Source organism: Bombina bombina, chromosome 5 (assembly GCF_027579735.1).
Source record: "Bombina bombina isolate aBomBom1 chromosome 5, aBomBom1.pri, whole genome shotgun sequence".
NCBI classification, from domain to species: Eukaryota; Metazoa; Chordata; class Amphibia; order Anura; family Bombinatoridae; genus Bombina; species Bombina bombina.
The window spans coordinates 206,749,970-206,762,580 of record NC_069503.1 but is presented as its reverse complement, the minus strand read 5'-3'; the positions used below and the strand labels follow the sequence as shown (position 1 = coordinate 206,762,580).

The 12,611-nt window shown below is 42.5% G+C and overlaps 1 protein-coding gene across 1 annotated transcript in view; it reads right to left on the bottom strand.

Moving 5' to 3' along the window:
* The window catches only part of WDR37 (WD repeat domain 37), a gene marked incomplete in the record, with an annotated part of 556,897 nt that overhangs the window by 312,386 nt on the left and 231,900 nt on the right, over positions 1 to 12,611 (bottom strand). The window contains 1 exon segment of the mRNA XM_053713841.1: positions 6,759 to 6,830. Coding sequence (XP_053569816.1) covers positions 6,759 to 6,830 — 72 coding nt within the window.

Below are 12,611 nucleotides of genomic sequence, written 5' to 3'. Positions count from 1 at the left end.
AGATAATCCAACCAATGCTTGGCATTGGGCATGTTGATGTAAGGCTCGTGTTCAACTGCTCAGCCATGGTCACCAATTTCATGAAGCTCCAAACGCACAATTCTGATGTTGCTTCCAGAGAAAGTTTGGAACTCTGTAGTGAATGATACAACAGATACTAGGAAATCTTTACGTGCTTCAGCACTCGGCAGCCCTGTTCTGTTAGTTTGCGTGGTCTACCGCTTCACGGCTGGTTTGATGTTGCTCCTAGACTCTTCCACTTCACAATAATAGCACTTACAGGTGACCAGGGCAGATCTAGTAGAGAAAACCGACTTGTGACAAATATGGCATCCTAGGACAATGCCCAGTTGAAAGTCACTGAGCTCTTCTTTACGATTCTATATAGAATATGTGCTGGATTTTATGCACCTGTTATCAATAATTAGTAGGGGTGTCTTCATACTTTTAGCCATATGATGTATTTTATGTATATCTTTATCAGATAAAGAATTTTTATATTTATAATTCAAAGTGTGGGAACTATACTATATAATAGGCACTATTAGAGATCATCTGCACATTTAAGTACTTTGTTTTAAAACACATTCACATTTCTATGCAGGTATGTAGAATATACATTAAAGGCATATTTTAAGTTTACACCCTTTAAACCTCAATGTAATTTAAAGAACAACAATAATTGGAGAGAAAAGAATAAAAAAAAAAACAGAATTTATGTTTACCTGATAAATTACTTTCTCCAACGGTGTGTCCGGTCCACGGCGTCATCCTTACTTGTGGGATATTCTCTTCCCCAACAGGAAATGGCAAAGAGCCCAGCAAAGCTGGTCACATGATCCCTCCTAGGCTCCGCCTTCCCCAGTCATTCGACCGACGTAAAGGAGGAATATTTGCATAGGAGAAACCATATGATACCGTGGTGACTGTAGTTAAAGAAAATAAATTATCAGACCTGATTAAAAAACCAGGGCGGGCCGTGGACCGGACACACCGTTGGAGAAAGTAATTTATCAGGTAAACATAAATTCTGTTTTCTCCAACATAGGTGTGTCCGGTCCACGGCGTCATCCTTACTTGTGGGAACCAATACCAAAGCTTTAGGACACGGATGAAGGGAGGGAGCAAATCAGGTCACCTAGATGGAAGGCACCACGGCTTGCAAAACCTTTCTCCCAAAAATAGCCTCAGAAGAAGCAAAAGTATCAAACTTGTAAAATTTAGTAAAAGTGTGCAGTGAAGACCAAGTCGCTGCCTTACATATCTGATCAACAGAAGCCTCGTTCTTGAAGGCCCATGTGGAAGCCACAGCCCTAGTGGAATGAGCTGTGATTCTTTCAGGAGGCTGCCGTCCGGCAGTCTCATAAGCCAATCTGATGATGCTTTTAATCCAAAAAGAGAGAGAGGTAGAAGTTGCTTTTTGACCTCTCCTTTTACCAGAATAAACAACAAACAAGGAAGATGTTTGTCTAAAATCCTTAGTAGCATCTAAATAGAATTTTAGAGCACGAACAACATCCAAATTGTGCAACAAACGTTCCTTCTTTGAAACTGGATTCGGACACAAAGAAGGCACGACTATCTCCTGGTTAATGTTTTTGTTGGAAACAACTTTCGGAAGAAAACCAGGTTTAGTACGTAAAACCACCTTATCTGCATGGAACACCAGATAAGGAGGAGAACACTGCAGAGCAGATAATTCTGAAACTCTTCTAGCAGAAGAAATTGCAACCAAAAACAAAACTTTCCAAGATAATAACTTAATATCAACGGAATGTAAGGGTTCAAACGGAACCCCCTGAAGAACTGAAAGAACTAAATTGAGACTCCAAGGAGGAGTCAAAGGTTTGTAAACAGGCTTGATTCTAACCAGAGCCTGAACAAAGGCTTGAACATCTGGCACAGCTGCCAGCTTTTTGTGAAGTAACACAGACAAGGCAGAAATCTGTCCCTTCAAGGAACTTGCAGATAATCCTTTCTCCAAACCTTCTTGAAGAAAGGATAGAATCTTAGGAATTTTTACCTTGTCCCAAGGGAATCCTTTAGATTCACACCAACAGATATATTTTTTCCATATTTTGTGGTAAATTTTTCTAGTTACAGGCTTTCTGGCCTGAACAAGAGTATCAATGACAGAATCTGAGAACCCTCGCTTTGATAAGATCAAGCGTTCAATCTCCAAGCAGTCAGTTGGAGTGAGACCAGATTCGGATGTTCGAACGGACCTTGAACAAGAAGGTCTCGTCTCAAAGGTAGCTTCCATGGTGGAGCCGATGACATATTCACCAGGTCTGCATACCAAGTCCTGCGTGGCCACGCAGGAGCTATCAAGATCACCGATGCCCTCTCCTGATTGATCCTGGCTACCAGCCTGGGGATGAGAGGAAACGGCGGGAATACATAAGCTAGTTTGAAGGTCCAAGGTGCTACTAGTGCATCTACTAGAGTCGCCTTGGGATCCCTGGATCTGGACCCGTAGCAAGGAACCTTGAAGTTCTGACGAGAGGCCATCAGATCCATGTCTGGAATGCCCCACAATTGAGTAATTTGGGCAAAGATTTCCGGATGGAGTTCCCACTCCCCCGGATGAAATGTCTGACGACTCAGAAAATCCGCTTCCCAATTTTCCACTCCTGGGATGTGGATTGCAGACAAGTGGCAGGAGTGAGTCTCCGCCCATTGAATGATTTTGGTCACTTCTTCCATCGCCAGGGAACTCCTTGTTCCCCCCTGATGGTTGATGTACGCAACAGTCGTCATGTTGTCTGATTGAAACCGTATGAACTTGGCCTTTGCTAGCTGAGGCCAAGCCTTGAGAGCATTGAATATCGCTCTCAGTTCCAGAATATTTATCGGGAGAAGAGATTCTTCCCGAAACCAAAGACCCTGAGCTTTCAGGGGTCCCCAGACCGCGCCCCAGCCCACCAGACTGGCGTCGGTCGTGACAATGACCCACTCTGGTCTGCGGAAGCTCATCCCCTGTGACAGGTTGTCCAGGGACAGCCACCAACGGAGTGAATCTCTGGTCCTCTGATCTACTTGTATCGTCGGAGACAAGTCTGTATAGTCCCCATTCCACTGACTGAGCATGCACAGTTGTAATGGTCTTAGATGAATTCGCGCAAAAGGAACTATGTCCATTGCCGCTACCATCAAACCTATTACTTCCATGCACTGCGCTATGGAAGGAAGAGGAACAGAATGAAGTATTTGACAAGAGTTTAGAAGTTTTGATTTTCTGGCCTCTGTCAGAAAAATCCTCATTTCTAAGGAGTCTATTATTGTTCCCAAGAAGGGAACCCTTGTTGACGGAGATAGAGAACTTTTTTCTACGTTCACTTTCCACCCGTGAGATCTGAGAAAGGCCAGGACAATGTCCGTGTGAGCCTTTGCTTGAGGAAGGGACGACGCTTGAATCAGAATGTCGTCCAAGTAAGGTACTACTGCAATGCCCCTTGGTCTTAGCACCGCTAGAAGGGACCCTAGTACCTTTGTGAAAATCCTTGGAGCAGTGGCTAATCCGAAAGGAAGCGCCACGAACTGGTAATGCTTGTCCAGGAATGCGAACCGTAGGAACCGATGATGTTCCTTGTGGATAGGAATATGTAGATACGCATCCTTTAAATCCACCGTGGTCATGAATTGACCTTCCTGGATGGAAGGAAGAATTGTTCGAATGGTTTCCATTTTGAACGATGGAACCTTGAGAAACTTGTTTAGGATCTTGAGATCTAAGATTGGTCTGTATGTTCCCTCTTTTTTGGGAACTACGAACAGATTGGAGTAGAACCCCATCCCTTGTTCTCCTAATGGAACAGGATGAATCACTCCCATTTTTAACAGGTCTTCTACACAATGTAAGAATGCCTGTTTTTTTATGTGGTCTGAAGACAATTGAGACCTGTGGAACCTCCCCCTTGGGGGAAGCCCCTTGAATTCCAGAAGATAACCTTAGGAGACTATTTCTAGCGCCCAAGGATCCAGAACATCTCTTGCCCAAGCCTGAGCGAAGAGAGAGAGTCTGCCCCCCACCAGATCCGGACCCGGATCGGGGGCCAACATCTCATGCTGTCTTGGTAGCAGTGGCAGGTTTCTTGGCCTGCTTTCCTTTGTTCCAGCCTTGCATTGGTCTCCAGGCTGGCTTGGCAAGTATTACCCTCTTGCTTAGAGGACGTAGCACTTGGGGCTGGTCCGTTTCTGCGAAAGGGACGAAAATTAGGTTTATTTTTGGCCTTGAAAGACCTATCCTGAGGAAGGGCGTGGCCCTTGCCCCCAGTGATATCAGAGATAATCTCTTTCAAGTCAGGGCCAAACAGCGTTTTCCCCTTGAAAGGAATGTTAAGCAATTTGTTCTTGGAAGACGCATCCGCTGACCAAGATTTTAACCAAAGCGCTCTGCGCGCCACAATAGCAAAACCAGAATTTTTCGCCGCTAACCTAGCCAATTGCAAAGTGGCGTCTAGGGTGAAAGAATTAGCCAATTTGAGAGCACGAATTCTGTCCATAATCTCCTCATAAGAAGAAGAATTATTATTGATCGCCTTTTCTAGCTCATCGAACCAGAAACACGCGGCTGTAGTGACAGGAACAATGCATGAAATTGGTTGTAGAAGGTAACCTTGCTGAACAAACATCTTTTTAAGCAAACCTTCTAATTTTTTATCCATAGGATCTTCGAAAGCACAACTATCTTCTATGGGTATAGTGGTGCGTTTGTTTAGAGTAGAAACCGCCCCCTCGACCTTGGGGACTGTATGCTTTAAGTCCTTTCTGGGGTCGACCATAGGAAACAATTTTTTAAATATGGGGGGAGGGACGAAAGGTATACCGGGCCTTTCCCATTCTTTATTTACAATGTCCGCCACCCGCTTGGGTATAGGAAAAGCTTCGGGGGGCCCCGGGACCTCTAGGAACTTGTCCATTTTACATAGTTTCTCTGGAATGACCAAATTCTCACAATCATCCAGAGTGGATAACACCTCCTTAAGCAGAGCGCGGAGATGTTCCAATTTAAATTTGAATGTAATCACATCAGGTTCAGCTTGTTGAGAAATTTTCCCTGAATCTGAAATTTCTCCCTCAGACAAAACCTCCCTGGCCCCCTCAGACTAGTGTAGGGGCCCTTCAGAACCAATATCATCAGCGTCCTCATGCTCTTCAGTATTTTCTAAAACAGAGCAGTCGCGCTTTCGCTGATAAGTGGGCATTTTGGCTAAAATGTTTTTGATAGAATTATCCATTACAGCCGTTAATTGTTGCATAGTAAGGAGTATTGGCGCGCTAGATGTACTAGGGGCCTCCTGTGTGGGCAAGACTTGTGTAGACGAAGGAGGGGATGATGCAGTACCATGCTTACTCCCCTCACTTGAGGAATCATCTTGGGCATCATTTTCTCTAAATTTTGTGTCACATAAATCACATCTATTTAAATGAGAAGGAACCTTGGCTTCCCCACATTCAGAACACAGTCTATCTGGTAGTTCAGACATGTTAAACAGGCAAAAACTTGATAACAAAGTACAAAAAAACGTTTTAAAATAAACTGTTACTGTCACTTTAAATTTTAAACTGAACACACTTTATTACTGCAATTGCGAAAAAGTATGAAGGAATTGTTCAAAATTCACCAAAATTTCACCACAGTGTCTTAAAGCCTTAAAAGTATTGCACACCAAATTTGGAAGCTTTAACCCTTAAAATAACGGAACCGGAGCCGTTTTTATATTTAACCCCTTTACAGTCCCTGGTATCTGCTTTGCTGAGACCCAACCAAGCCCAAAGGGGAATACGATACCAAATGACGCCTTCAGAAAGTCTTTTCTATGTATCAGAGCTCCTCACACATGCATCTGCATGTCATGCTTCTCAAAAACAAGTGCGCAATACAGGCGCGAAAATGAGACTCTGCCTATGATTAGGGAAAGCCCCTAGAGAATAAGGTGTCCAATACAGTGCCTGCCGGTTATTTTACATAATTCCCAAGATTAAAATAATTCCTCAAGGCTATGGAGTATAAAATATAAATCGATTTAGCCCAGAAAATGTCTACAGTCTTAGAAAGCCCTTGTGAAGCCCTTTTTTTCTTTCTGTAATAAAAATGGCTTAACGGATCCCATAGGGAAAATGACAGCTTCCAGCATTACATCGTCTTGTTAGAATGTGTCATACCTCAAGCAGCAAAAGTCTGCTCACTGTTCCCCCAACTGAAGTTAATTCCTCTCAACAGTCCTGTGTGGAACAGCCATCGATTTTAGTAACGGTTGCTAAAATCATTTTCCTCTTACAAACAGAAATCTTCATCTCTTTTCTGTTTCAGAGTAAATAGTACATACCAGCACTATTTTAAAATAACAAACTCTTGATTGAATAATAAAAACTACAGTTAAACACTAAAAAACTCTAAGCCATCTCCGTGGAGATGTTGCCTGTACAACGGCAAAAAGAATGACTGGGGAAGGCGGAGCCTAGGAGGGATCATGTGACCAGCTTTGCTGGGCTCTTTGCCATTTCCTGTTGGGGAAGAGAATATCCCACAAGTAAGGATGACGCCGTGGACCGGACACACCTATGTTGGAGAAATTAAGTTAGCAAAAAGTCTTGTTTTGTGTAACCACCAGTTTTGAGGACACCTTTCGTGGCAAAGCATTTCATTTTTATGATCAAATTATTTCTGACTGAATATATCACTTATCTTAGGTGCTAAGTCGGTTTTATTCATTTTCATACAGTTCATTTGAGTATTCTGCATTTTATTTTACCTGATCCAGCATGACCAACATATTTGATAAGGCATTTTCCTGTCTCGATGCTCCAAAGCAAAGCTGTGTGGTCTTTTAAAAAAAAATTAAAAATAAGTGTCACACTATTAGGAATACAAAATATATAAATACAATATTACTACATCTGTAGAAAGACGAACAAGATAATTTAAATGAATAAATAGTCCATTGATTAATAATGAACAGTTTTCATTTTATACCATAAAAATACGTTTTTTGACCCTTAAAAAGATAAGCATTTGAGATGTAAAGTCAAAGAAAAAAAAGCCGGTTTCAACATGTGAGCAATCTTCAAAACACCTACTTCTGAGACAATACAATATAAATATGGGCTACATGGAATGTATACATACTTTTAAATTATATTCTTTTTTTCCTTTGTTTAGTTATTTTGTTTAATTTATGTTCACCCACACACACTTTTTCTTTGTGAGGCTCTATGATGTGGAGAAACTATCTATTCATGCTTTTACTTATTTCTGCTTTTCTGTATTAGGACTAATTTTGCACTTATATTTTGTAACTGTTCTTTAATTTTTGATAACATTTAATATTGTTTAGCGATCAGTACACCTATGAACTAAGTAAGTTTGCATAGTTTAAAAGTACTTTTAATTTTGAGCATATTGATGCGATTATGTCAGAAACACAATATATCTTTTGTAAGACCCCCTTTTTATGAGGCTCTGTTACCGTTTTCAATACTGCCTCTATCTCAGAATTTCTTAAACTTCCGTTTGACAGGCAGCTGTTGCAGCCAATTGGAGCTGCACCTTACACCCTATGTAAGACACTGACAGCATGCCAACATGCTGGTAACTTGAATCCAACTCAGCTTGAAGTAGAACTGCACAATCACAGTTCGCTACGCTATTTGCGCTTCTTAAACAGTGAAAATTCTTTACCGTAGCGATTCACAGTAGCAAGACTGAGTCGGCTTCAAGTTACCAGAATGTTAGCGTGCAGGCAATGTCTTACATAGGGCGTATGGTGCAGCTCCTATTGGCTGCTTTTTTCAACAAAATGATACCAAAAGAAAAAAGTAAATTAGAAAGTTGCTGTTGCATGTTCTATCTGAACCATGAACATTTTGGGTTCCATGTCCTTTAAACTCCCTCTAGACAGCAGAAATAAAAAATTTGATAATCCAAAAATGTTTTTTACAGCGCATTATATAAATATAATCAATCTGTTTGTATAATCCTGTACTATTTATTTTTCAATGTCTTCATACAATTCTGTCTCATGTGACATTTTGGTTCTACTTGTTGAGTCACTTTAGATTACATACAATCATTTCATTCTCATGTAGGTGTAAACAGTACTAACAACATATAGTTAAAAAATTAAATTTATGCTTACCTGCGGCAAAACTCTAAGAACTAGATTAAGCATTGAAAATCAACCTCAAGGGCCTGAGCCTTTGGCGAGTCCCAGACTGCACCCCAGCCCAGCAGGCAGTTTTCCGTGGTCAAAATCACCCAGGAGGGTCTCCGGAAACATTTGCCTTGGAATTGAGCAAAGTGAATGATGTCCATGGAAGTGACCATCAGACCAATTACCTCCATGAATTGAGCCACTGATGGCTGAACAGTAGACTGTAGGGAGAGGCAGGAAGAGAGAAGCTTGGATATTCTGACCTCCGTCAGAAAAATTTTCATAGATAGGGAATCTATTATGGTCCCTAAGAATTCCCTGAGACCTGACAACTGCCAAGAGAGCCCCCAGAACCTTTGAATAAATTCTGGGAGCTGTGGCAAGGCCAAAAGGAAGAGCAACAAACTGAAAGTGCTTGTCTAGAAAAGTGAATCTCAGGAATTGGTGAACATGAAGATACGCATCCTTCATGTCTATGGTCGTCATGAACCGACCCTCTTGAACCAAAGGAAGAATGGAACGAATGGTTTCCATTTTGAAGGACGGCACCCTGAGAAATTTAGGTATAAAATGCATCAAAAAGTTTCCTCTTTTTTGGGAACCACAAACAGAGTTGAATAGAATCCTAGACCCTGTTACCTTAGAGGAACAGTCACTTCCATGGAGAAAAGGTCCTGAACGCACTTTAAGAATGCCTCTCTTTTTATCTGGTCTGCAGGAGGAATCTGCCCCTGGGTAGACAAGTCTTGAATTCTATTTTGTAACCCTGGGATACTATGTCCACAGTCCAAGGGTCTGGGACATCGCGTATCCAAGATTGTTGAAACCAGGAAAGTCTGCCCCCCACCTGATCCAGTACCAGACCGGGTGCGGACCCTTCATGTTGACTTAGTCTCAGATGAAGGCTTCTTTGATTGTTTCCCCTTATTCCAAGTCTGATTGGGTCTCTAGGAGGACTTGGACTGCTCAGGCTTGGAGGAGGAAGGGGAAGACTTCTGACCTTTGAAGTTACGAAAGGAACGAAAATTAGAATTTTGACGCCCCTTAGGTCTATTCTTCTTGTCTTGTGGTAGAAAAGACCCTTTCTACCCGTAATCTCAGAAATTATGTCTGCCCGACCAAGATCAAACACGGTCTTACCCTTGTTAGGTAGCGATAAGAGCTTGTACTTGGAGGTAACATACACTGACCAAGATTTCAGCCACAAAGTCTTGTGGGCTACAACAGTGAAACCAGACATCTTGGCTCCCAGTCTAATGACTTGTATGTTAGCATCAGAGATCAAGGAATTGGCAAGTTTGAGGGTCTTAATCCTATCTTGGATCTCCTCCAAAGGAGTCTCTTCTAAAATCAATTCAGACAAGGCATCGCATCAATAAGATGCTGAACTTGCTACTGCGACAATACAAAACTGCAGGTTGCCAATTGTAGACCCTGATGAACAAACATCTTCTTTAAATAAGCCTAAATAAAGTCAGCAACAGGAAACATCTTTTTAAAAACATGAGAAGGGAGAAGTGTATCCCTGGAACTGCAGGGCACTGTATGTGATGCCATTGAGACTTGAGACGTTTGAGGAGAAAACTGCAGCATAAACTGAACAGCATTATCCTGGGAGACTTTAGGCTCAGAGGGCAATAATTTGTCTTTACACTCTAGCGTTCTAGATAAACATGTAGCACGGAATTGCATAGGTAAAACAATTTGTGCCTCTAGACATAAGCATTTATCAAAAGAAACAGATTCCTGTTCCATGTCCTAGCTGGAAAAACATGATTTATGCTTACCTGATAAATTTATTTCTCTTGTAGTGTATCCAGTCCACGGATCATCCATTACTTGTGGGATATTCTCCTTCCCAACAGGAAGTTGCAAGAGGATCACCCACAGCAGAGCTGTTATATAGCTCCTCCCCTCACTGCCATATCCAGTCATTCGACCGAAACAAGACGAGAAAGGAGAAACCATAGGGTGCAGTGGTGACTGTAGTTTAATTAAAAGTTAGACCTGCCTGAAAAGGACAGGGCGGGCCGTGGACTGGATACACTACAAGAGAAATAAATTTATCAGGTAAGCATAAATTATGTTTTCTCTTGTTAAGTGTATCCAGTCCACGGATCATCCATTACTTATGGGATACCAATACCAAAGCTAAAGTACACGGATGATGGGAGGGACAAGGCAGGAGCTTAAACGGAAGGAACCACTGCCTGTAGAACCTTTCTCCCAAAAACAGCCTCCGAAGAAGCAAAAGTATCAAATTTGTAAAATTTGGAAAAAGTATGAAGGGAAGCCACAGCTCTAGTAGAATGAGCTGTAATCCTTTTAGGAGGCTGCTGTCCAGCAGTCTCATAGGCTAAACGGATTATACTCCGAAGCCAAATAGAAAGAGAGGTTGCCAAGGCCTTCTGACCTCTCCTCTGTCCAGAGTAAACAACAAACAGGTTAGATGTTTGGCGAAAATTTTTAGTAGCCTGTAAGTAAAACTTCAAGGCACGGACTACGTCTAGATTATGCAAAAGACGTTCCTTCTTTGAAGAAGGATTAGGACATAATGATGGAACAACAATCTCTTGATTGATATTCTTGTTAGAAACCACCTTAGGTAAAAACCCAGGTTTTGTACGCAGAACAACTTTATCTGAATGAAAGATCAGATAAGGAGAATCACAATGTAAGGCAGATAACTCCGAGACTCTTCGAGCCAAGGAAATAGCCATCAGAAAAAGAACATTCCATGAAAGAAGTTTGATATCAATAGAATGAAGGGCTTCAAACGGAACCCCTTGAAGAACTTTAAGAACCAAGTTTAAGCTCCATGGAGGAGCAACAGGTTTAAACACAGGCTTAATTCTAAAGCCTGACAAAATGCCTGAACGTCTGGAACTTCTGCCAGACGCTTGTGTAAAAGAATAGACAGAGCAGAAATCTGTCCCTTTAAAGAACTAGCTGATAATCCTTTGTCCAAACCCTCTTGGAGGAAGGACAATATCCTAGGAATCCTAACCCTACTCTATGAGTAATTCTTGGATTCACACCAATGAAGATATTTACGCCATATCTTGTGGTAAATTTTCCTGGTGACAGGCTTTCGTGCCTGTATTAAGGTATCAATTACTGACTCGGAGAAGCCACGCTTTGATAGGATCAAGCGTTCAATCACCATGCAGTCAGTCTCATAGAAAGTAGATTCGGATGATTGAAAGGACCTTGTATTAGAAGGTCTTGTCTCAGAGGCAGATTCCATGGTGGAAAGGATGACATGTCCACTAGGTCTGCATACCAGGTCCTGCGTGGCCACGCAGGCGCTATCAATATCACCGATGCTCTTTCCTGTTTGATTTTGGCAATCAGACGAGGGAGCAGAGGAAACGGTGGAAACACATAAGCCAGGTTGAAGAACCAAGGCACTGCTAGAGCATCTATCAGTGCCGCTTCTGTGTCCCTGGACCTGGATCCGTAACAAGGAAGCTTGGCGTTCTGGCGAGACGCTATGAGATCAAATTCTGGTTTGCCCCAACGGAGAACCAATTGAGCAAACACCTCTGGATGGAGTTCCCATTCCCCCGGATGAAAAGTCTGACAACTTAGAAAATCCGCCTCCCAGGTCTCTACACCTGGGATATGGATCGCTGACAGGTGGCAAGAGTGAGTCTCTGCCCAGCGAATTATCTTGGAGACTTCTGACATCGCTAGGGAACTCCTGGTTCCCCCTTGATGGTTGATGTAAGCCACAGTCGTGATGTTGTCCGACTGAAATCTGATGAACCTCAGTGTTGCTAGCTGAGGCCAAGCCAGAAGAGCATTGAATATTGCTCTTAACTCCAGAATATTTATTGGGAGGAGTTTCTCCTCCTGAGTCCATGAACCCTGAGCCTTCAGGGAGTTCCAGACTGCACCCCAACCTAGAAGGCTGGCATCTGTTGTTACAATTGTCCAATCTGGTCTGCGAAAGGTCATACCCTTGGACAGATGGGCCCGAGATAACCACCAGAGAAGAGAATCTCTGGTTTCCTGATCCAGATTTAGCAGAGGGGACAAATCTGTGTAATCCCCATTCCACTGACTGAGCATGCATAATTGCAGCGGTCTGAGATGCAGGCGCGCGAATGGCACTATGTCCATCGCCGCTACCATTAAGCCGATTACTTCCATGCACTGAGCCACCGTGGGGCGCGGAATGGAGTGAAGAACACGGCAAGCATTTAGAAGTTTTGATAACCTGGACTCCGTCAGGTAAATTTTCATTTCTACAGAATCTATTAGAGTCCCTAGGAAGGAAACCCTTGTAAGAGGAGATAGAGAACTCTTTTCTTCATTCACTATCCACCCATGCGACCTCAGGAATGCCAGAACTATCTCTGTATGAGATTTGGCAATTTGAATGCTTGACGCCTGTATCAGGATATCGTCCAGGTAAGGAGCCACCGATATGCTTCGCGGTCTTAGGACCGC